The sequence below is a fragment of the Melanerpes formicivorus genome, unplaced genomic scaffold, assembly GCF_026170545.1.
Source record: "Melanerpes formicivorus ecotype bairdi unplaced genomic scaffold, bMelFor1.0.p_v2 SCAF_4, whole genome shotgun sequence".
Lineage (NCBI taxonomy): Eukaryota > Metazoa > Chordata > Aves > Piciformes > Picidae > Melanerpes > Melanerpes formicivorus.
Window position 1 is genome coordinate 9,319,562 of NW_027142356.1, and position 26,253 is coordinate 9,345,814.

The window sequence follows — 26,253 nt, forward strand, 5'->3', positions numbered from 1 at the left end:
CTACCCTAGGTGATCCTGCTCTGGCAGAAGGGTTGGACTAGACAGTCTTTCAAGGTCCCTTCCAACCCCTAATATTCTTGTTAATACAAGCAATTAACTTTTAAAAAGTGTGTCAGAGTACTTGCAGAGGATGGGGCTGTGCACTGATTCCTACTCTAAAAATAAAGCTTACACCATTCCTCACCCCCCCTTGTACAGACACAGAACGTTGACTCTGTGTGTACTCTCACACAAATGCTCCTACTGGCCAGTCTCCCTGGAAGGGCACATTTACACCCATGTTTTACAGTGTGGTGCTTGTTCTGCTCCCTTGTCTTGTCTTGGCACGATGGTAGATGCCAGAGCAGTAACACCACACTGCAAGTCAGCACTGTTATTATACCATTTGAGTTGCTAGTACCTCTCCAAATGGTCTATAACTTACGATCATTGCAGTAGATTCCCTTGCTCTTGCTTAACCTGATTCAAAAATGGAAGATTACACTTTAAGTATGCAGAGAACTGGTTATCTATGTGTCACCCAGAGTCTATCTTGTTATCTAATTATTTTGTTATCTTGCATTCTGTTTATCTAATAGTTTTGCTCCACTCAGGTGACAAAGCATCAAAAACCAAGTAATGAAAAATACATGGGTCTTTCTTTTATTCACACAGACTCATCTTTTTTTGAGACTAATCATAGTCAGGATTAGTTGTACAGTTGTTCAACTGTGCAACATTTAACATGACCACTGCTCCCTGTGCCTAATCCCACTGCAATAATCACAGATCAGTAACTCCTAGCAGTAAGTATTATTTTACACTTGCAAAAGCTGCACTGTGCTGCTCAGATTCTAGAGAGTGGCTGTATTTATTTTTCTTCTTTTTCTTGATACTTCTCCAAGCAGTTTTACACCACAAAGGAAGTGAAACATGTCTCACCTTTTCTCCTCTTTCTCCAGGGTCACCCTGATGAAAATAATTGGATCAAAGAAGTTGTAAGTTACTAACACAAACAAAAATCAAAATGCAAGCGTTATTATCACTAATAAGCCAATTATTATTTTGTCACTGCTGATGACACTGTTTCAGGTGATGAAATCCAACAAGAAAATCTCCAATAAATAATAAAATATATGCATGTAATAGAACTCAATAAACAATATAACTTCAGCATAATTTTACACCTTAATAATTTGCACACAACTACTTTGTACCTCCATTTTGTCCTAGATTAATCCCTGATGACCAGGAATTCACCTGTCTGAAGTGGTTTTCTAGGACTTAGGTGGCCCTCATATTTGATACTCCTTATTTGGGGAATGAAAAAAAGAAAATGTTCAAAAGCTGAATGTGAAGGGAAAGTCTTCTCAGGAGAGATGAAATGCCTTAATTCTCTTGAACTAATTTATAATTGATTTAGGGAAAAGACCTTTTGGTGCTCCTCACATTTTCTGTAGCCCAAAGATGGCTTGTAGCCACTACTTTTCAAAATTATAACTTGCTTGTGAAACTGGCTCAATGGCAAATGCACTTTTGGACACCAACCTGACCCTGAAAGCTCATCTTTGCATTTCTGGCTCAGAACTGCAGCATGGCCCTTCTGATGGCTGGCGGTTGCTAGGCAACTCAAAGACTACAGCTGTGAACATGAATTAGACATAAATTGCCATAATTTGGCCGCTTCTGTATACAAAGTAAGAAAAGGTCACGCTCCCAGATGGTTTGTTTTTGTTCTTGATGGACAAGCAGCCAGTCAGCATATGTAAAAAGTCTGCATTGCATGTCTGTCAGCAGCAGAGTGATACACAGAATCAGCTGAGGAGCACATGTGCACCAAAGACACACTCTCACAGCTGATGGGATTAGAATGTAGCATTAGTCTTTCCAAGAGGCCCACAGATCCCATCATCTCAGACACATTGAGCTTCCTTTTAAATGAAGTTGTCATAAGCTTTCTGTTGTATTTCACTTGTTCAGTATTAAAACAGCAGAGCAAATTATTCAGCAATATGTGCAAAGAGACATTCTGATGTAACAGATACAGGCTGACACATGCTCCTAATGAGGCTTGTTGCTGACTTCTATAAAAGCAAGATCAGCCCTCAAGACTTAACCCTGACATTCATCAAAGAATTGACCACAGTAGTTCTTGAAAAGAAGCCTGAAATATATTGTAAGGAGCATAAACAAAGCCTTTCTGAAAAGGTCTCCAGATTCCCAAACACTTGGCAGTGGATGCATATGCGTCAATGCCACTGACTGGAATTACACATGCACAGCAGAAGAATATGCTTCTTTATGGTGAAATGTGCAAAGCCTCTTACAGCACTGATCACTGGAGGGAGCAGATCATTAAAGCCAGTCAGAATACAAAAACAAGTTGGAAAGCATGACTGTCATCTACACATGCGCTCATGCACTGTGTGCTTTTGGTTTAATCCATTTTCAATACCAACCTTAAGCCCTGCTGCTCCCTTCTCTCCTGCTATACCAGGCAAACCAGGTTCACCCTAGAGGCAAAGAAAACAAGAGATGAGGTTAAGAAAAACATGATGATGTGTATCAACAGCAATTCCCCTCTTGTCTCATATTGGGGAAATACTGATGAACGAAATCTAAAAAGGCTCTGTGAATACATATTCCACCGCTTAGCACTAAACCATCTTACTTCATCATCTTGTGTGTATTTAGTCTAATTAACTCCCGTATGGATAAGATGTAATTCTGCTGAAGGTAGTGGAAATACACAGATGTCAAGCTAAAACAGTAAACAGAACTGTGACTCCTGGTACTGAAAAGCAGGCCACTTAGGAGCACTGTTGTCCCAAAAAGACTGACAATGCTTTCCCATTTTCCACAGCTTAGAAATACTGTAAAAAAAAAGCTGATATGAAATTATTTTGACATTTGTGCTCCCGGTGACATGTGGAAGGCAGATAATGAAGAAAAATAGGAAGGACCCCTTCCAGAAATGGAAGCGTTTGGAAGGACAGATATCCTATTTATTTATTTATTTATTAATATACCTTACTTGTCCACTTTTGATACTCTTATAGCACTGGCTGAAAAATACGTTTAAAATACTTTAAAATTTTCAGCATTGCATCAATATTCCAAATTGTAGTTATGTTTGATGGATAGTATGCATGCTCTTCAACTGTTCAAAGAGTCATAAATAATTTTCAGGAGTCAATAAATAAATAACTTTCTATAACCTTTTTATTTTGTCTTCTCAAATTTAGAAACAAAACCCCCAAATGAATACACACAGCAAATAATAAATCAGAAAACATCCTAAAGACACTTCCAAATTTATGTAAAACCTGCAGGAGTATGTCCCACTTTGAGATGAAATACCTATCTTTGGTACCCCTCGTCTACACAGCTGCATTGCACTTTTGAGGTTGCAAAACACGTGCAAATAACATCCAAATAAAGATCAGAAAAAGCCTGTACTGAGGTCCTTCCATGAGCCCTTTGCTGTGTAAATATGGTAAATATTACAAGTCATAGTAATTGGAAACAGAACTTTCCATCAGGAAGGTCATATCAGAAGCTCAGTGGACAATTTTCATACTGTCTTCAAAGTTAGCAGACATAATGAACCAACACTTTACTCAGAAGTTACAGAGGAATTAAGACAAAGGCTTGTTCCAAACACAACAAGCATTTCCCAGTCCTTCATAAAAAACTTCCATTAAGACAGGAATTTTCTCCTTCTTATTTTCACAGTCATACTCTGATCACAGATACATAAACTGATTCTCCACAAAAGCAAGTTCTACTCTACATTCTAAATAGGGTCATCAACTGGAGAAGAGGAGGCAGAGAAGTGACCTTATTGTTCTCTACAAGTACCTAGAAGGTTGGAGTGAGGTGGAGATCACAGAATCACACAGAATCAAAGAATGTTAGGGGTTGGAAGGGACCTCAAAGGATCATCTAGTCTAACACCCTGCCAGAGCAGGATCACTAGAGTAGGTTACACAGGAACACATCCAGGTGGGTTTTGAATGTCTCCAGAGAAGGAGACTCCATATCCTCTCCGGGCAGCCTGTTCCAGGGCTCCAGGATCCTCACAGTGAAAAAGTTTTTCCTTATGTTTATATTAGTCTCTTTTCCCTAATATCAAGTGACAGAAAGGAGGATATGGCCTCAAGGTACACCAGGAAAGCTTTAGGCTGGATGCTATGAAAAAATTCTTTAATGAAAGAGTGGTTAGGCACTGGGACATGCTGCCTAGGGAGGTGATGGCGTCACCATTAGAATAAACCTTTATTAGAATAAACCAAACCAGGTTGGAAGAGACCTTCAAGATCATCGTGTCCAACCCATCAATCAATCCAACCCACCCAAACAGCTAACCCATGGCACCAAGCACCCCGTCAAGTCTCCTTCTGAACACCTTCAATGACGGCGACTCCACCACCTCCCCGGGCAACCCATTCCATAGCGCAATCACTCTTTCTGTATAGAACTTCTTCCTAACATCCAACCTGAACCTCCCCTGGCACAGCCTGAGACTGTGTCCTCTTGTTCTGGTACTGGGTGCCTGGGAGAAGAGACCATCATCAGCCTGTCTACAACCTCCCTTCAGGTAGTTGTAGAGAGTGATAAGGTCACCCCTGAGTCTCCTCTTCTCCAGGCTAAGCAGCCCCAGCTCCCTCAGCCTCTCCTCATAGGGCTTATGTTCCAAACCCCTCACCAACTTTGTTGCTCTTCTCTGGACTCGTTCCAGCAAGTCAACATCCTTCCTAAACTGAGGGGCCCAGAACTGGACACAGTACTCGAGGTGTGGCCTAACCAGTGCAGTGTACAGGGGCAGAATGACCTCCCTGCTCCTGCTGGCCACACTGTTCTTGATGCAGGCCAGGATGCCATTGGCCCTCTTGGCTGCCTGGGCACACTGCAGGCTCATGTTAAGCCTACCATCAACCAGCACCCCCAGGTCCCTCTCTGCCTGGCTGCTCTCTAGCCACTCTGACCCCAGCCTGTAGCACTGCATGGGGTTGTTGTGGCCAATGTGCAGAACCCGGCATTTGGATGTGTTAAATCTCATGCCGTTGGACTCTGCCCATCTGTCCAGCCTGTCAAGGTCTCTCTGCAGAGCCTCTCTACCCTCCAGCAGATCAACTCTTGCCCCCAGCTTGGTGTCGTCAGCAAATTTACTGATGATGGACTCAATGCCCTCATCCAGATCATCAATGAAGATGTTAAAGAGCACAGGGCCCAGCACTGATCCTTGAGGCACACCACTAGTGACTGGCTGCCAGCTGGATGTGGCACCATTCACCACCACTCTCTGGGCTCGGCCCTCCAGCCAGTTCCTAACCTAAGGCAGTGTGCTCCCGTCCAAGCCATGGGCTGACAGTTTGGCCAGCAGTTTGCTATGGGGGATGGTGTCAAAGGCCTTGCTGAGGTCCAGGTAGACTACATCAACAGGCCTCCCCACATCCACCAGGCGGGTCACCTGATCATAGAAGGAGATCAGGTTGGTCAGGCAGGACCTGCCCTTCCTAAATCCATGCTGGCTAGGCCTGATCCCTTGGCCATCCTGTAAGTGTTGTGTTATTGAACTCAGGATGACCTGTTCCATGATCTTGCCTGGCACTGAGGTCAGGCTGACAGGCCTGTAATTCCCTGGCTCATCCAACCGGCCCTTCTTATGGATGGGCACCACGTTGGCCAGCTTCCAGTCCTCTGGGACCTCGCCAGTGAGCCAGGACTGCTGGAAAATTATGGAGAGTGGCTTGGCCAGCTCATCTGACAGCTCTCTCAGCACCCTAGGATGAATCCCATCTGGTCCCATGGACTTGTGGGGATCCAGGCTGCTAAGGAGAGTTCCAACCACCGCCTCATGGAACATAGGGAAACTGTGCAGCTCCCTGGCTCCTTCTGCTAGCTCTGCAGGCCAGCTGTCAGGAAGACGTTCTGCCCTTCTAGTAAAAATTGAGGCAAAGAAGGTGTTAAGTATCTCTGCCTTTTCCTTATCCTTGGTTACAATGTTCCCCTCCGTATCCACCAAGGAGTGGAGGTTTTCCTTCCCCTTCCTCTTACTATTAATGTATTTATAGAAGGACTTTTTGTTGTCCTTCACAGTAGAGGCCAGTTTAAGCTCCAAGTGTGCTTTTGCCTCCCTAATTCTCTTCCTACAAGACCTAGCAACATCCTTAAACATTCTGTGGGTTGCCTCCCCTCGCTTCCAAAGGTGATACACCCTCTTTTTTTCCCTCAGTTCCATTAAAAGTTCATGAACCATCCAGGCTGGCCGTCTGCCCCGGCGGCTCATCTTCTGGCACATTGGCACAGCCTGTCCCTGAGCCTTCAACAATTCTTCATTGAAGTAGGTCCAGCTCTCCTGGACCCCTTTGTTTTTAAGGGCTTTATCCCAAGGAACCCTCTGAATTAGTTCCTTGAGTAACCCAAAGTCTGCCCTCCGGAAGTCCAGAGTGGAGGTCTTCTTGCCGCCCCTCTTGGCTTGACCAAAAACCGAGAATTCAATTATCTCGTGGTCACTGGACCCCAAACACCCTCCAACCACCACATCACCCACCAGTCCTTCCCTGTTGGTGAAGAGGAGGTCAAGCATAGCCTTGCCCCTGGTAGGCTCTCGCAGCACCTGGGATAAGAAGCTGTCCTCCATGCATTCTAAACATTCTAAAAACCATCCCTGCAGGTGTCCAAAAACTGTGTAGACATGATACTCTGGGACATAGTTTATGGGTCATGGTGATGTTAGCTTGATTGTTGGACTCAATCTTAGAGGACTTTTCTGCTTGAAACAATACTATGATTCTATTTCAATTTCATCAACATCTGGACTATTTAAAAATGTAAACCAAAAACATGGTTGTTCTACCAAAACTCCAGTGAGGCATTTTCCAAGGTAGAGAAAAAGTGTTAGGTAGCATTAAGCTCACAGGGAGTTAAATAGCCATTGGAGTCAGCCCTTTGTCAAGGCTCCTTTGTACTACAGTAGCTCTAAGGCTGATGGAGTAGCACAGGCATTTGATACATGAGTAGTCAGGATTTGAAGCTGTTGGAGATTAGGCAAAAGTGTCCTAAAGGATTGACCTGAAAGGCACTTGAAGAAAACTGCCAGTTGACAAAATGAAGCAGAAGGGACCAATGAATATGCACTTGTTTCTCCTCATCCCCACACCACAAACAAGTTTGTTTCTGTTCCCTTCATTTTAAAGCAGCTGCTGTCGGCTGGCACTTTCAGGGGCTTAAATCTCTAATCAAAGGGTTGACACCCCAGCTTGCACTTTCCTCCCAGGTTTACATATCAGTGCTATGAATGCAGAGAGCTACTACTGTGACAAAAAGGAGACTGCAAAAAGGGGACAAAAGAATTATCTTAGAATTCTCTTATTTCCTTTGTAAAAAAGTGAGAAGCTCAGGCTGTCATGTAGTCACATTAAATCCCTGTTCACACCAACAGTCACATTTCTGACCTATAGGTCACTTTCCTATGGCCAATGTTACACTTTTGGCATTGTACTAGTACTAGTCAAAGGCATTAGCACAGCAGAAATTAGCTCTGAGAATCCGAAAGATTGAAAGCAGTCCTGGAAGGACAGCACAGAAATGACCTTGTGGCTTCATACTTTGAAATTATTATCTTTCAGTTTATTATGGCTGAAGAGCAGGGGCTAAAATAATTTTCTGTCATACTTATAACATTCTAGTCCCTATTTCAGAACCCTACTTTCTTGTCCATACAAGGAATCAGAGAGTAAAATGGTGAAATAAAAATGTACAGCACATAAGCAACTCTATATCCTACCCCTGCTGAATGTTCACAGCAAAATCAGTTTTGTGTCAGTGAGCCTCTCTTTTTCATGCTGCACGTCTTGTAGGCATGGCAGTCTGGCTTTATGTGTAGGTATTTCAACAATTCCTTTAAAGTCTAACATAGAAAAAATCCCAAGGAAACAAAAATACAAAACACCTATCTCTCCAATCAATCAATAAAAAACAAACAAAACACCCCAACCCCCCAAAAAATCCCCAACCAATATCCCACCCCCAACCGACTGAGAAAACAAACAAAGCCTTGACAGACCTCCCATCAATTAGGAAATTCCCTAACCACTTATGAAGCAAAACTGCAGCTAACATTTAGAAAATGAGTAGACTGATAGCTCTTCCATTGCTATGTAGTAAAATACTGTGTTATGTTAGGAATATTGGTCCCAAAAGATGACTTTGCTTCTTGACATGAAAATAATTTAAAATACTTCTGTTACAAACTATAGTTAATTACTTAGAATCACAGAATTGTCTGGGTTGGAAGAAACCTCAAGGATAATCTAGTTCCAACCCTTCCTGCCATGGGCAGGGATACCTCACAGTAGATCAGGTTGCTCAGAGCCCCATCCACCTTGGCCTTAAAAACCTTCAGGGATGGGGTTTCTACCAGCTCCTGTTCCAGTGTCTCACCACTTTCCTTCCATTTGTTTATTAGTCAAAGCACATATTAAAAGTAGAGTGCAAACTGCCATACAAGCACGCTTCAGCCTCACAGGTTGGGGTTTTGGAGATGAACAAAAAGTATAACTGTCCTTTAAAAGGCTGAAGATTGTTATGCTGCTGTTCAAGGAGTGATGCGTGCAGACATTCAACAGTAACATGAAAAAAAAAAAAACACAACAAAACAAAACCAAACTACAAAACTAGATCCTTATTCTCACATACTTGTTTACATTCAGCTGGCCATGGCTAATGCCCTTCTTTACTTGTACTGCAGTCTGTTTTTAACACCACTGACAGAAAGGGTGTTAGGCTGCAGAAACTGTTTTCTTCTGACCATCATCCAGCCTTCAAATTAAGATTGCATGTTGAAGTTTTGGTTTTCTCCTTACACAGAATCGCTGAATAGTTGCGGTTAAAAGGTACCTCTGGAGACCATCTTGTTCAGCTCTCCCTGCTCAAGCATAGTCACCTATAGCTACATGCCCAGGACCATGTTCAGACAGCATCGTCCAGACCTTCAAACATGGAGACTCTACAGCCTCCCTGGGCAACATGTATCAGTGCTCAGTCATATTTACAGTAAAAGAAAGTGTTTCCTCCTGTTCAGAGGGAACCTCCTGTGTTTCAGTTTGTGCCCAGTGACTCTGATCCTGTCATTAGGCACCACTGAAAAGCACTTGGCTCATCCTCCTCTCACCTTCTCTTCAGGTGTTTGACCAGTTGTTAAGATTCCTTCCAAGGAATGTCAAGAACACACCCAGCTCTGCCATTACATTCAGGAGTTTTAGGTAATTCAAAGAATAACCAGAAAGGATGTTCTGCTCTAGAGCCCTCAATATAGGAAGGTCATGGACCTGATGGGGTGGGTCCAGAGGAGGACCATAAGAATGATCAGGGGTCTGGAGCACCCCTGCTACAAGAACATGTTGAGGGAGCTGGGGTTATTCAGCCTGGAGAAGAGAAGGCTCCAGGGAGACCTAAACACTACCTTCCAGTACCTGAAGGAGGCCTGCAAGAGACTGCTTACAAAGACCTGCAGTGATAGGATGAGGGGCAATGGCATGAAACAAGTAGATTTATACAGGATGTTAGGAACATGTTCTTTACAATGATGGTGGTTGAGTACTGGAACAGGTTGCCCAGGGAGGTGGTTGGGGCCTCATCCCTGGAGATATTCAAGGTGAGGCTTGATGGGGCTCTGGGTGACCTGATCTAGTTGAGGATGTCCCTGCTTACTGTAGTGGTGTTGGACAAGATGACCTTTAGAGGTCCTTTCCAACCCAGGTGATTCTATGATTTTGACAGCACACAAGAACACCTTGGTTCAAGTCTTTTAGCACTGAAAGACCATATCTGTTTCCTGTATTTGGGCAACGAACCTCTTTCAGTGCCCTGCTCAATAAATAAGTGTAGTAAAATCCTTGAATAGTCTTGTGGTAAGAACAGTCTTAATGTTTACACTGAAGTGATACTGAATTTGCTGAGCATTTAAATGTGTAGAGCACTGTGTGGGCTCTGCTGCTAATAAGGGAAAAATCTGTCAATACGGACTCATAAAAACTGCTTCAGGACAGGTCTGAAAATGTATCACCCACCAGAGTCCATATCAAAGGAGTCACAGCAGTTGAAAGAGTGCCTCTCCTTACTTGAGTGCTCCATGCCCTGGAGGCATATACCTTCATATCTAGGATTAATCAGCTAAAAATAACGTGGCTGGAGGCCCCAGCTTTTCTTTTTTGTAAGAGGAAAAACAGCCTGGAGGCTGCTGCTCTGAAACAGTTTTAGTTTTGGTGAGATGCATAATTCTGTCTACTCCAGGTGGTTGATACCCACCTCAGCCTGAGAAGAAAGGCTGCCAGGATTGCTATATTTTTCAGTCATTAGAATATAATCAATTTTGGGGATAAGGAAACACAAGAGGCCCCAAAGTCTAATCCAGCCTAATTTTACTCTAAAATACATAAATGAGGAGAGAAGGGGGAAAAGTGATTTCTCAGACATGTTACTGTGATTTCCATTTCAAACCAGGGTTGAATTACCTGCTTTCAACTTTCTTTTCACCTCCCTCAGGAGTAACTTAAAATTGTTTGTTTAAGGACTGGAAATCTCTCCTGGCCCACTCACTACCTGAAATTAAGTGGAAAGAGTCTTCAACAAGACTCAGCTGGCCTACAAACCTGTCTGAGGGTTTGTGAACTACATTTAATGATTGTTCCTGCCTTTATGCACTTTATTTGAAAAAAAATGCTAGCACATGCATACCCTCTCTCATTTCTCTAAAGAAATTTGATAATACTACTTTCAAAATGTGTCCCCTACATAGTACATGCTGATGGGGAAGTTCATGCAAATCGAAGTAAAAAAGAAATGTGAAGAAAGCAATAAGAACAGCACACACCCAGACTTGAAGGCAACTGATTAAGAAGGGAAGCTATTCTGAGATTTATCAGATTGCTAATGTCAGATTACTGAAGCAATTTGAAACGAAGTGATCTAGCCTGGTCACACACTCTCTTTGCAATAAACCCTTGTAAAAAATCCCAAATAGCAAGTACTATGTGAGAAAAAGCATTCCATGGAAGTATAAAGGGTAAACTCTTATTTAGAGAGCTTGATGCACAGACTCCAGAAACTGGCCTCCTTCCGAGCAAGTGCAATCCTTGCTTAGAGGACCTCCCTTTTGCTCCTTGTGCTGCTGCTGCTGTCACTAGGAGTCCTTATCATATCAGTACCACTTAACAAATACCAGAATAGGTGCTCTATATTTGCACAGCTGAACTTTTCAAGAATCTTTTTGTGGCCATTTCAACATGATTAATGCAGGGATCTGATATCCCAAGATCACTGCATCCTCATATTCTCCATGCAGGTATATCCCTTTCTCATGCTATTTGAGTGCCTGAGGAAGTGAAGGCTATCTCTGATAGCATCTTGCTGTGAAGCAATCAGCTGCAGGTGGATTGCACAACCGTCTGCAAGGGGAGAACTCAGAAAGAGTCTCCTTGCTCTCTCAGAAGTTTTCTGTCCATCCCAACAACTTAGTTGTAGGTGTTACTGGGCAGCTCCTTTCCAGCTGCTGTTCTCAACAAGATAAGCAGAGTGTGACCATAGTTTCCCAAATTCAGGAGTAAACAAAGAATGCAAGCACTCTTGCAAGACTATCTGTAATGTTTCATGAAATTTGGTCTAAAAACCAACCAAAGAAAATTAAGATTTCATGGCAATTATTTTGCTACTACTCTTCATGCAAGGAAAAAAAATCTACTGCTCAACAGTCCCGCAAAAACATGTGGGTCATGTAAAATTACACTTACTCTAATGTCTAGAGATTGTCTAAGAGAAGTGGTTCATAAGTTAAGGGATTAGAAAATTTGTCTAAATGCATTCAGAATTTATGACCTCATTACTAGACCTATTGGCCAAACTTGTCAATCGTCTCCCATAATCCACTATTTTAATTAAAGTGGCAAAGGGAAAGGAAAAGAAAAATTACAGAGAGATGTGTAAGATGGAGCTGACCTCACTCCGCATTATTCCACTGCTTAAGGGGACAGCAAAGATAATTCATTGCTGGCATTCATCAGCTGAAAAATATTTCATTGTCCAGATGAGGAAAGCATTCACACACACACTTAATTTTAAGCACAGAGCTTAACACTAACTGCCTTTTAAAGTAAGAAAAAATATTAACTTGGAACTTAGTGCACTGCATGTGCTGCTGTTTGACAGAGCGAGCTCATAGATTAAAAGGCAACCAAGACAGTGAGGCTTTTGTAAAGCTTTTCTACTATGTAAATTTTAAAAAGGGAATGACTTGCATCACACATTCAACTTGAGTTCAACTATTCTGCAAATCAACATGAATCTGTATGAGAAAAACCAGGAGTGCCAGCAGACAGCTCACAGCACAGCATAGCTCGTAAAGTTACTGCTCTGGTCTTCATTTTGCCGTATCTTCTGTGTCACACTGCATGAGAATCTGTTTTTTTTCATAGAAAGTATAAGAATGGACCCTTTGGTAGGAAAATATTAGCATGGGAGTCTTGTGTTGGACTATACTTTATAACTTTAGATAAATACTGCTTCAGTTTAACCTTATTTAATCATAGAATCAATAAGGTTGGAAGAGACCTCAAAGATCATCAAGTCCAACCTGTCACCACAGACCTCATGACTACTAAATCATGGCACCAAGTGCCACATCCAATCCCCTCTTGAACACCTCCAGGGATAGTGACTCCACCACCTCCCTGGGCAGCCCATTCCAATGCCTAACAACTCTCTCTGTGAAGAACTTTCTCCTCACCTCTAGCCTAAACTTCCCCTGGTGCAGCTTGAGACTGTGTTCTCTTGTTCTGGTGTTGGTTGCCTGGGAGAAGAGACCAACCCCCTCCTGGCTACAACCACCCTTCAGGGAGTTGTAGACAGCAATAAGGTCTCCCCTGAACTTCCTCTTCTCCAGGCTAAACAGTCCCAGCTCCCTCAGCCTCTCCTCATAGGGCTTGTGCTTGAGGCCTCTCCCCAGCCTCGTTGCCCTTCTCTGGACATGCTCAAGTGTCTCAATTTCCTTCTTAAACTGAGGGTCCCAGAAGTGGGCACAGTACTCAAGGTGTGGCCTAACCAGTGCTGAGTACAGGGGAAGAATGACCTCCCTGCTCCTGCTGGACACACTGTTCCTGATTCAGGCCAGGATGCCATTGGCCTTCTTGGCCACCTGGGCACACTGCTGCCTCATGTTCAGCCTACTATTGACCAGTACCCCCAGGTCCCTTTCTGCCTGGCCTCTCTCCAGCCACTCTGACCCCAGCCTGTAGTGCTGCGTGGGGTTGCTGTGGCAAATGTGTAGAAGTGGTTGGACTAGATGATCTTAAAAGTCTCTTCCAACCTTGACAGCTCTATCATTCTATGATAATATTCTATTCAAAAACTAGGGTCCTAGCATTATCGCTAAATTTACATAACTGATTACTACATAATTTCTTATAACCACAGTCAAGACACAGTTGTAATACTGGATATTATGCTATTAGAAACAATACATCCTTTTTGTTAGGAAAGAGGGATCAAAATGAAATTATTTGAAACACCTTATTAGTTTTATTCCTAGGGCTTTTGGGGAGGAAGGCAGGCTAAAGGATTGCAAAGAACTGTTTTACACTGCCATTGCTTGCTGCTTAGACAGAGCAAACAAACTAAATCCCACATTTTTCTTTTGGTATTCACTGCAGGTACCTTTGACGTTCACTTGGAAAGTTAGTGCCTGTGAGAACAACAGATGGATAATAGTGTTTACAGTCAGGGAGGGATATTATTTAAAACCTACTACCTAGATTTGCCAACAAACCTTAGCAATGTTGTGAAATCCTGCAGCTTTACTGTGACCCCACCTTATGGAGGGCTGTTCTGAACTATGAGTTAACTTGGTGATGGCACTGCAAGATGACACTGACTTGCCTGAGTTACTATTTATTTCTGGTGGTGTTCAAGGATACATCTGTTTGATTTATTTATCTGCATTTTTGTACTCAACTTCAATCGCAGAATCATAGAATTTTTTAAGTTGGAAAGAACCTCTAAGATCACCAGGTCCAGCCATCGATCTAACACCACCATAGTCCTTAAACCATGTCCCAAAGTGCCATGTCCACACGTTTCTTGAACACCTCCAGGGATGGTGACTCCACCACCTCCCTGGGCACTCTGTTCCAATGCCTGAGCACTCTTTCAGTTTCCTAGTATATAAGCCAAACATCTTCTGGTAAAATTTGAGGCCATATCCTCTTGTTCTATCACTTGATGTTAGGAAGAAGAGACCAAACCCCACATTACTACAACCTCCTTTTAGGTAGTTGTAGAGAGCAAAGAGGTCTCCCTTCAGCCTCCTCTCTTCTCCTCTTTCACATTATTCTTTATATATGTTTCCAGTATCTTTTTATTCTGTATTTATAGGTTGCATTAACAATGTATTGACATTGTATGAATGCCCAGTATCGACACAAAGAGTCTAAAACTTACTTTGTAAATACATTCTCTAGAGTTTCACATCAGTAATACTCATTTCTTTCAGGAACTTACCAGTCATCATGAAATCTGGTCCAACTTCACCTTGGTCAATTAGGTTTGTTGCTTATTGAAGTAAAACTAGGAAAAGCTACTTCAGAGCACAAATTGGACTGTACAGTCTTTTTCATGAAGCCAAGTTGAAACCACAGTTCTGAATCTACCTTTGCATATTGCTCATGTGAACAAGCCCTGAGTAGCTTTAATCAACTACATAAATAATGGCAGTGCTGACAAAGTCAGTGAACTCACCACTTGTCCGTCTCTCCCTGGAACACCAGGCACTCCAACAGAGCCCTGGTGGAAAACAGATGCTGATCTTTAGCAAATTAAACAGGTCATGAAACCTTTCATCTCTTAATACAGTACTTAGAAATGATGGTGAATGCTTGCTTATTGTAACTGCGATAAATTCTGGAAAAAACCTGTTTTTTTCCTCCAAGCTGAGCTCTCTTTTCAGTTGAGATTTGACACCAATTAGACAAGTTCCCATGTTGTGCATTTTAATGGTTGTCACACTGTATGGCCTCTTCTAGAAACAAGCTTTTCAGGTTGATGGTTGCTCTGTAATGTTGTGGATGATTCCCAAGAAATGTAGCAGTTAAAAATGAAATTCCATTTAATGCTGTTAATAAATTTTGGGACTGATCCCACACAATCAAACACAGCACCTGGACCTATTAGTGCTTCAAGCTCAGTAGCAGGTAGTGCTGATCTAAGGCTTTTAAGAGAGAATCTGCCACAATTGATGGTGCAAATTACTCCTTGAAATTCCATCAGTATTACTCTAACAAAAATTTAAAAGCCAAACACAAGGAGCAGACAAAGAAGGAAAGCAAAGCATTAATATTGACTTGTGACATTACAGTGATCTTTTTACAAAGCTCCCACTCTGTAAATTTTTACATGATGGACAAGTTTTCTGAAGGAACTTGTGTGACTGCTGGTACTGATGTTTAGTGAAAACCTGAGGCATGAGGAAAGCAGGAAAACTGCACGTGCTTGCACAGCATTCTCCTCTTCTGCAACAATAAAAAGCTCAGCAAGGAAACTGAAAGCATATTTTTTTGTTTTTCATTTATAAACACCTTAACAGCATAAACCCCCATGACTTCTATTTGAAAGGCTGGTACCCTAAGAAAAAAAGAGGTCAGGAGACTGGGACAATGGTCAGGGGGCTTTAAACCATCATCCTCAAGAAACTATCCTCTTTATACCAATTCCTTCTCTCAGTGAGTCTTCTATAGCTGAAGTTTATCAGATATTTGAAAGCTTTTGGGTCTTGTTGATGCTGTACAAATAAAATATCCTTCTCCTCAAATCTTAAGATTGAATGTTATAAAGGCAACTTAGACATCTGTGCAGCTTTACAATGCCACATTCTTGTGTTGCTTAACATGACGGTAGTTCTCTCCTCCAGCTTACAAGCTCTGTATGGTTCACAGCTGACAAAATTCCATCAATTTATGAAGTTTGGGATTACATCTTTACATGTTAGCAATTTTTCTTTCTTTTGTTCAAAAACTTACATTTGAACAGATGTTTACCTTCAAGAGTATTACCTGAGAAGAGAAAAACTAGAGGTGGCATCCTTCTCATGTGTTAATATAAGTTATTTCTTTCCTTTTTCACACAACCTTTTCATCTTTTGAAATCAACTAGAAAATTGCTCGCCTTGCTGGTGTGTAGGTGAGATGCTGGTAAAATGCCACTTACTAGCTGTTATTGAAGATATATCTAGGACTGCCTTAATGGTGTCATTCCATAAATCCTAAACTCACTCCATCAAACTGAGGCAGTCAGCTCTAATGAGCATAAATAACACTGAAAGCATGCTCAGGAAGTCAGGTCTTGGGTTACTGAAAGAACAGGAAGACACCATCAGACCACCTGAATACCACCATGAAAACTCCATTTATCAGCAACACCTATGTCCTTTGTTTATGCTGGTCAGGCTTTTTTAGTCATATGGCACTGATCTACTTGAGTAAGGACATGCATTTAATCAGAAACTCTATCTCCCCACCTTCCACAACATTTTAACCTCAGTTTCCTAGTTGTACTAGTGCATGAATAAGAAAATTATAGTGACCCTTTCACCTGCAAGTTAAGCAGACAGATTGGAAACAGTCTGCTCTGCATTGCTTGAACTTCCTATGATGGGGGAAATGAGAAATCTGATGTCTCACCTTGTACTCCTGCATTTTGCAAAAACAAAATTCAGAGCCTAAACTAACTGATTCACTGCAGTGTGCAGTAGCTAATTCCATTTACTCTTTCTGCTAGCAATTTGGCACCTGAAGGAATAATCACTTCCACAGTATTGTTGTTCATACTATACCTTTTGTCCTGGAGGCCCCTGAGGTCCCTGCAAAGGGAAAACAATTCAATTAACATCATGATTCTAGCCAATTTAAACTGAAATGACCAATTAAAACTGTCTTATTGTGTAAGTGTTCTGATACTGGACTGAAACCAGTTGGTGTTTTATACATCAAAGAAAAGTAAAACTTTAAGCTCAAAATGCACAATGGATCTTTTCTCTTCTCTTTTGGAACTGATCTAACTACTGACTGGAAGACTCAACTATCCTCCCCCCCCCCCCTTCCCCCTAATCTTTTCTCTTCCAACCCATCTGTTTCTTCTAATACTGGCAAATCTGTCAGCATTAAGATGACTGTGTTTTTTCTCTTGCTGATACCAGCTAATAGCCAGTTGTGTGTTCTCAGTAAGACATCTGCTCAGTAGCATAAAAACAAGGTTTATGCAAACAAGTATTTTTTTTAAAACAGAGAAGTAGAAGCCTCAAAATAATCTCACCTTCTGGATAGCAGCATACATGACTATGTTTTACTGAAGATGTGACCTGTGCCATTGCTTGCAAGTTATGAGAAAAATCACTTTAGAAATCATTAAGCATGCTCTTGGGAAGAAAGAAATCGCCATTTTGTCCTCGTGACATGAGAAAGCAGGAAGAGACACCTCAATTCAGGAAAGCTTAACTGCTTAGTGTCAGACAGGAGTCAAAGTCCCACTGATATTCATAGGACCCATTTCTCCTCTGGCATCTCTGAAGTACCCAGGTGTTTTGTGGCCGCAGTGAAGAGGGAAGGCAGGAAGGAAATAGATCTCACAACCATTTTGGCCATCTGCTTTAGCAAGAACCAGAACAAAAAGGCCAAACCTGCAGAATCCAAATCCTTCTGATATGTGAAAGAATAAAGAAAGAATTGACTGATGTCATAATGGCAATTATTCATAAAACATAAAGGATTACTGCTTTGAAATGCAAGGCCTATTTTATTCTTTAAGGTAGCATGAAGTTAGACAGAATCCTCTACCATTGGTGGGTGAGCTGATGCAAAGCTTTTTGGAACATCGTTCCAATGCAGCTTTAAACTACTGAAACGGAAAATACCCAAGCAGTCAGCACTAATGATGACCAGGGCAATGAGTGAGTTATCAGCTACTTTTTCAGACTGAATTAAAAAAAATAATAAATCTCTCCAGCCCACTGTGTTTCAGAAAACCTGAAAATCAGGTCTTCTTTACAAGTGCCTGAATTCTAACACCAAGATTTGATCTCAAGCCTGAGGACAACAGCAAAACTAAATGTGGCAAATGAAGAACAGCCTATTTCCTAAGCATTGGTTTCATATAGACCCCAAGAAAACTGAAGGTGGTGGAAAAATAAAATTAAAATCACGATGAAGTTGATAGGGGACAGTGTCCTGCTGGGTAAGGAGCCATGGATATTAAAAACATACATGACAGGTTTTGTTCCCTTTCTTCCAGAGAAGAAGCAGCTTCTTTCAGTGCCCAACACCATGTCAGGTGATGAACTAAAAATTTTCCCCTTCTTCTGTGAGAAAGATGCAAGTCTGGCTAACATCTTAAAAATTCTAAGAAATTATTGCTCAAACTAGAGCTTTTCCTGTGTCACCCTTATCAAAATATGCTTCAGATGTTTATGTTCTGGCCAACAGATAGCTGTTGACCTTTCTCATGTTAACTTCTTGCATTTTGGCAGTATATCAGGTCTTCAGAAAACTTTCTCCATCAGTAGGCCAGACTGAACATGGAGCAACTGAAGACTGCCTTCATAGTTTGCACTTGCTGCTTTTATTTCCAGTGAATGAATATTGCCTCTTCAGTTTCTAACTACTTAAGAAGCTAATAAAACCTTCCAAAGACATTGAACTGTATAAAATTACCATTTGGGAGCCCTCAGTACCAAGTTCCTATTTGAAGGGAAAATGATCACTCACTTATTAATCCTATCCTCCAAAGTAAACTGTTTAAATATGCTGCTCTGTTGAGCACTTTGTGCCTGGTGCTTGCAGCTGTCAGCTTGTGGGATGGATATAATTCAAGATATTGCAGATGTCTCCAGGAAAAGATCTTTCCTCAGAATTTTCCCCTCACTGTTGTAGTCATTCCAGCTCCTCCAGAGGAGTTATTGAATAAGAAAATATTTACATAGTAGCATAGCCTAGATTTTATGGTGCTTTTAAAATGAATTAGAGAAAAGAACCAGCAGATACTTAATAATATTTTATTCAATTAGCAGTTTTTCTTTTCTGGTAGTTGAGCCTTTTCTCTGACTGGAAATGGTTCTGTCTCATGCTCATTGAGCTACCATGTCACTTGATGGCAAGAAAAGTCCTCAACACAGGATCTTCAGAAAAGGTATGTTCAGCAAAACAACTTCAATTAGAAGCTTATCTAAAGTGATACATATCTCAATTCACACATAATTGATTAGGTTTTCTTACCTCTTTAAAGTTCAGACTGCAAAATATAACTGAATAGGAACAATTTTTCTTTAAAGTACTGCTCCCTAGCATTGGGAAGGAAGCTCAAAGCTATTGAAATCTTAGCAGCTCATCCACTGAGAGCTCACATCCCTCTTTCACATAAGCCTGCCAGCACTCACTTAGAAAACCTGAAATTAAATTACTAATAGAAAATTACATTTAAAAAACACTCTAAACCACTCCAGAATTGCTGTAAATTGGCTGTTTTCTATTTTACCTACATTCAATGAGCAAGGCACTGAATCACACTGGAGAGATGGAAAGAAGCAAGTAAATGAAATTTGAGAAAAAAACAAGGAACATGAAGGGATTAAAAAAAACAAAACCCACCACCAAGTTCATTTCCAGATAGCTTCTAGAAGAATCCACAGAATCAATATGACCATGTGGATTCTTTTTGCCCCAGTTATTATGCTGTACTGGGGAGAGAGCTGTCTTGCCCGCTTGATGAACAAGCAGTAGGACCAACAACTGAGATCTCTGTGTAGGTCTTTGAGACAGAAGCAGAAAGCAAGAAATACATGAAGCTTTCCAACCAACTCCTTAGATGATTTTGGTTTTCCTTTCTGTTTCTTCAACTTGTCTGTGTTTCCTAACAGCTGTAGTGGCATATGGGCTCTGCTGGTTGCTCCAGTGCAGCTGAAGGGATGTTTTGCAAATGCAGAGTCAGCTAAACCTCACTTTGGATAGAGCTCTTCTACAACGAGGTTCAGGCAGCCCAGTGCAGATAGCTGCTACCACCTTCAACCCCTAATCCCCAAAGCCTCTGCTCAACAGTGACCAGGCACATACAAACTAAGCAGTTGTGTTCACTAGTTGGAGGCTCAACCTGCTACTACAGGAAATGTATTTTTCACTCAGCCTCTGTAACTACCATCCCTGGGAATATGAAGGTAAAACAAAAGCCTTTAAGGCAAGAGCAATAGAGTTCTTTCACCTCCTACCTTCTCTAAAACCGATCAATGAATCAGTCTACAATGCACAATGTTGATAGTAACTATTTGTCTTTTGCCTGTATCATAGGGAGCTGCCAGAGTTTCCATGTAGGGATAGAATAGAATAAACGAGGTTGGAAGAGACCCTTGAGACCATCGCGTCCAACCTATCATCCAACACCTACCTAATCAAGTAAACCATGCAACCAAGCACCCCATCAAGTCCCCTCCTAAACACCTCCAAAGATGGTGACTCCACCACCTCCTCAGACAGCCCATTCCAATGGGCAATCACTCTCTCTGTGTAGAATTTCTTCCTAACCTCCAGCCTAAACCTCCCCTGGCACAGCTTGAGACTGTCCCCCCTTGCTCTGGTGCTGGTTGCCTGGGAGAAGAAACCAACCTCTGCCTGTCTACAACCTCCCTTCTAGTAGTTGTAGAGAGCAATAAGGTTTCTCCTGAGCCTCCTCTTCTCCAACATGGATGAACATCCAGGATGTTCAGCATCAACTCCACGGGTGACTAATGTTAAAATGTCCATTTTATAAAGAGCACCTAGGCTTCAAAAGTTCCAGTGAATGTTCATGAAACCATGACTGCTTGGCATTTTAAAAATTAAGTTACTTTTCTTTAAATTGACACAATTTACTGAGAAACTTCATCTGAAGGCTGACAATTTTGGTTGTGAGAACTGCATAGAACAGGAAGATAATGTTGTAAAAACTAAAAGCAGTTCTCACTTCTTCAGATACCATGAATGCTTCAGAAGAACCCTTTGCTGTCATGTGCAAATGGCTGCAATCTAGGCAGCTATGACAAGCCCATCCAGACAGCTCTTCAAATGGGAAGATGGAAAAAGGTTTGTTGTTCTTAAGAAGTTCAGTTATCATCTGTGTTTGTCTGGAGATGGAGAATTATTCGATAGGTACTTAAGCACTTAGAAAACTGAGTAACCCAGAAAAAATAAATATTTATAGAATTCTTCTGAGCAATTACATTTTAAAAGCTAAAATATTTCCACTATGAATGCCATTCTTCAAACACTGGTTTCTGAAATCAACAGACCTCTAAGAGCTTGTATCATATCAAATCTTGGCATCACAGAAATGACTGGATGAAGCTGGACACTTTGGTTGGGCCTTGACAAATAACTACCTGGAATTACTAAAAATTAATAAAAAAAATAACAAAAGCCAACTGAAAAGACTGACCTAAATGCAGTTAGAACAAATATTCTGAGTCCAGAATTCTTCCTAGGCCTCCTTTCTAGTGTTACAATTATATTTTCCTTTTAACTTTACTCTGTTCCTCATCCTTTGGCAAGCTGCTGAACAAGAAATAATGCAGCCCTGTAAAGGTTAAAGCTGCAGTTTCAAAGCAGAGCAACCCAGGGTGTAATACAGCAGGAGCCTCTCAAGGTGTTTTTTGTATTCAACTTCTAGTGACTCAGTTGCTTAACATTCAAAGAAATGTATGAAATAGAAAGTTGGGGCCTTTTCAGTTTTATTTCCTTTACAAGCTATCAGAGTTCATGGACATCAAGCACAAACACCAAATGAAAATACCTAACAAAAATATATTGAAAAAGTGAATGTTTTTGTGTAATGAAGAAGTTATGCAGCAAACAAAGCCACAATGGTGCCATTCATGGTTATACAAAACCACTCTTATTCCAGTGCTTTGGGAAAGAAAAACAACCCCAAAACAACCAAAAATCAAAGGCCTGTTTTCAAAAACATTTCCATAGTTCCCATGTGAAATAAAAGCTTTTTGTACCTAGAAGGCCTCTAGGAGTTATTGTGTGTATATTTCTACGAGAAAAAAGAAGTTCCAAGGCTGTCCCTGAAAACAGGTATTTCCCCTTTGGTGCCTATAAGAATCATGAAACAACCAGAAGAGAATCATAGAATCATTCAGCTTGGAAAACACCTTTTGAGATGGTTGAGCCCACTCATTCACCTAATACTGCTGAGTCCACCACTAAATTATGTCACTGAGTGCCACATCTTTTAAGTACTTCAAGGGATTTTGACTCCACCACTATCCAGAGCAGCCCATTGCTAGGATTTGCAACCTTTTTGATGAAGAAAGTTCTTCACCGAGAGAGACATTAGTCATTGGAATGAGCTGCTCAGGGAGGTGGTGGAGTCACCATCCCTGGAGGTGTTCAAGAGGGGATTGGACATGGCGCTTGAAGCCATAGTTTAATAGTCATGAGGTCTGTGGTGACAGGTTGGACTTGGTGATCTTTCAGGTTTTTTCCAACCTTATTGATTCCATGATTCATACAACTGACCTCACCCATTGAGCCAGCCTGGCCAGGCCCATCTGTAGAGCCTTCCTACCTTCAGGTGGATCAAGACTCTTGCCCAACTAGGTGTCAACTGCAAATTTACTGAGGGTGCCCTCAAGACTCTCATTCAGATCACTGTGAAGATGTCAAACAGAACTGGCCCCAGTATGGAGCCCTGGGGAACACAACTTGTCACTGACCACCAGCTGGATTTAACTCCATTCATCACCATTCTCTGGGCCCAGGAATCCAGCCAGTTCTTAACCTATAGAGGAGTACACTTGTCCAAGCCACAGGCAATCAGTTTATCCAGGAAGATGCTGTGGGAACTGATGTGAAGAGCTTTACTGAAGGTCAGCTAGACAAGATCCACTGCTTTTCCCTCATCTGCTGAGCAAATCATAAAGTAGTTAGTTGCAATTTGTGCCTGGTTTCCATTGCACTTAAAAGCCCTGCAGATCTACTCTATAAGAGCTGAATATATGATTCCTTTGTGCAGAAAGGATTAAAAGAGTTCAGAGGGAGGCCAAGCATTAGGGTTACCAAAAGGGTTGTTTTGAAATGTTACATGGAACAAGCAAAATGTACGGTAAGAAGGAAGGCCAGTAGTTCCCTTGGCTTTTCAATCTTTTCCATTAAATTTGTGTCCTGACTCTTATGATTCATCCTTCGTCCCATGTAATTTTTCTGCTTTTCCAGATCATAAGTACTCTTAAATAGCATACAAAAGTTCTTCTGGTTTTATTTATTGATTTATTGATTGATTTTATTTTCTCCTTTTGAAAACTAATCATAAATGAGTTTGTGATTCTTTTCTACCCAAGAGTGGGGATTTCTTGTTGAAGAATATTCATGAGAACTTAGAGTGAGTCAGTGCTGGAAAATCTCCAGGGTTGACACTGATCAATTGACATTTTCAGATTCATAAACTGCAACAGGACAGAAGGTGTACATAGGGTGTTGTTTCTTTGTTTTTTTTTTCCTAATTTCAACATAGAAGAGATTTTGGTGCTTGCATTTTTAAAATATTCCAAAGTAGTGCACAATAATCAAGACTTGGAAGATCAAAAGTTGCAATGTTTTCAGCTTCTTGGAAAAGAAGTAAATTTAAATATGTTTAGTGCATGAATCAACTGTTTTTTGACACTGAATAAACCCCAATCTATTATTGGCTTTAAAGAGAGGGAAGTAGTTTTCCAGATGTTTTGCATGAACAGATCACTCCAGAATAACCACAAAATTCAGGTAAAGGTGTCTCTTTGCAAAAGAAAACTATACTATAATGATTAACCCAAATGCAAATTCCCTCTGCTTTAAGATATATTGCTTTCCAGACTAGAACTTTTGTGCCTATACAGTCTTCCTGGGCATCTGTTCAAGGAAATAAGACCTAATGTTACTGTTTTTTCCTAGATATTCAGAACAAGGAGGGTGTTCTTCCAAAGAATATTGCTGTTTTCTGTGAATGACAGTGGAAAAGTGTAACCTTGCAGTTAAGTCTGCAAAATGCTACATCTTTAAAATGAATTAATATTAATTTTTCATCTTAGGTTAAAATGAACAAAATGGACTCACAGGAACGGGGCAGAACTGACTGGGAAGTGCTGCTGGTTTCAATTCAGCCTTTCAGGCCAATAGTCAAGGCCAAAGTCTCAGATGAAGTGAATCTTCACAGCTCCTCTGGGAAACTATTAATTGTAATTTTGTTTTCAGTGGCTAGAGTTCTGCAGCAACCTTCTTTGTTTCAATCTGGTAGCACATTCATAGTAAATTTTATAAGGTGTTGGTCTTAAGCTGTTCAGCTGCAAAAGTTTACTAAGGACTAAGACATGAAATGGAAATTCTCAGCCTTTCCCAGCAGCTATACTTTTTTTTCCCCACAGTAAAATGCATTGGCCTTGACTTGCAGGAAACCTCAAAAGACTCAAAAGTCTTAGGCATTTTGTAACCTCGGCACTTCAGTAACGGCTGCTGCAGCAATGACTAAGTGAATGATAAGAAGCTCTGCCATTCTGTTAATCATTTAAAGTGGATAGCATGGGAGGGGGGCACTGCTTAATCAGAAATTGTATGAGGTTTCCCATAATAGTTAATGTGACATGGCTTAGGTGAAGTTAGATAATGGTTGGACTTGGTGATCTTACAGGTCTTTTTCAATGATTCCATGCTTAGGGAGATCTTAACGGGAAAACACAAAACACTGCATGCTTCACAGTTCTGGCAATGTGACAAGCAGAAACTGATGCTGTACCCTGAATCTGAAGCTGATTTACCACCACTGGAGCTTCAATTTGTTTTTAAATGAATATAGCTCCCTATGCAACAAAACTCATCTACTTCCATATCTGAATGCATTTTACAAAATGTCCTCTCATACATGTGGAGGAAAAAAACCCCAAAACCTCAGGAGAGGAGAATGTTCAGAGAGTTTCAGCTTACTGTACTGTGTCTTCACAGTTCCATCAGGCAAAGGGCTAAAGCTATTTCCACAGAGATAGCTGAGATTTTGACTCTTAAAACAGGTAGATGATTTTTGTGCTTCTCAAGGGTCCCAAGGTGGAAACTGCTCGGTTTCAGAGACTGTGGTAAGTGGAGACCAGGAAATAGGAAAACCTGTCTCTTTTTGTTTATTTTGTTTTGGTTTATTTTTATTTGTTTTTGTTTGTTTGTTTATTTGTTTGTTTTCCCTTCTTTGCTGTGCTTTTAGCTGTTTAATTTCCCACTGCTTCTGCAAGCTTCAGGACGGAGTTGGCCTTATATGACAGGTGACCATATGTAAAGAGGGAATTTTGTCTTTTGTTTTCTTCAGAAATAAGAGCTCAAATAGTCTGTGACAAAGGAATGTTAGCAAATACACATCTATAAAACATCTGGGAATGTCACATTGTGTACACGTTTGTGACAGTTTCTTCGCAAACTGGAAGAGAAGAGGACTTACTATCAGTCCTTGTTCTCCTGGTTTTCCTGGTTCACCCTTAAAATAAAATGACAAGGAAAAAAAAAAAGGAATAATTTCATTAACATGCCTTGAATTCAGCTCTCTACATAATAATAAAGTATCTTTAAAATACCACTCTTAAGCTAGTATGGCAGCTGACTGCACATTAAATATATAATTTCTTTGCCTTTTAAACTGGCAGACCAAACATCCAACAATTTAAGAGGCAAAGTACTATTTCATAATTCATGTAATTGTATTCTTGAGGCAACAGTTAAGTGTCCCAGATACGGCCTTGGTTCCAAACACAATATTCCATTCCAATCAGAGGTGCTAAAGGACACGTAGGAAGGTTATCTTCACACGTGTGCTGAATCCCACTGTTTACGCATTCAAAAATGACTACTCTGTGTCATCACCTTAGTCAGCAGGCATGATTTACTAGTGAAAATAATCATGTTTCATGAGTTTATGAGTAGCATTATTTTGGTACTGAAGAAATGCAATAATAATTACTTAGATGGTAAACACCCAGATTGGCTTTTAATGGTAATCTATCCTTTTTTTCAATGGAGTCTCTTTTTTGTGGGCATGGCTCTACTTGAAGTTAGAATCTATCTTCTTCCTTTTTTTTTCACCTATGAACATATGCCACTGCCTGTAGAGAGTAAAATATATCAGTAGTATAATATGGGCAAAAAATACAAATTCAAAACCTAGAGTTCCTGTCTGGTTTATGGATCACTCCCT

The 26,253-nt window shown here is 41.0% G+C and overlaps 1 protein-coding gene across 1 annotated transcript in view; it reads right to left on the reverse strand.

Moving 5' to 3' along the window:
• The window catches only part of COL25A1 (collagen type XXV alpha 1 chain), a 348,081-nt gene that overhangs the window by 64,940 nt on the left and 256,888 nt on the right, over window positions 1-26,253 (reverse strand). Inside the window, exons 12-16 of the mRNA XM_068136899.1 lie at window positions 25,504-25,539; window positions 16,862-16,888; window positions 14,773-14,817; window positions 2,439-2,492; window positions 922-948 (exon numbers count right to left, since the gene is read on the reverse strand). Coding sequence (XP_067993000.1) covers window positions 922-948; window positions 2,439-2,492; window positions 14,773-14,817; window positions 16,862-16,888; window positions 25,504-25,539 — 189 coding nt within the window. The remainder of the gene's footprint in view (window positions 1-921; window positions 949-2,438; window positions 2,493-14,772; window positions 14,818-16,861; window positions 16,889-25,503; window positions 25,540-26,253) is intronic.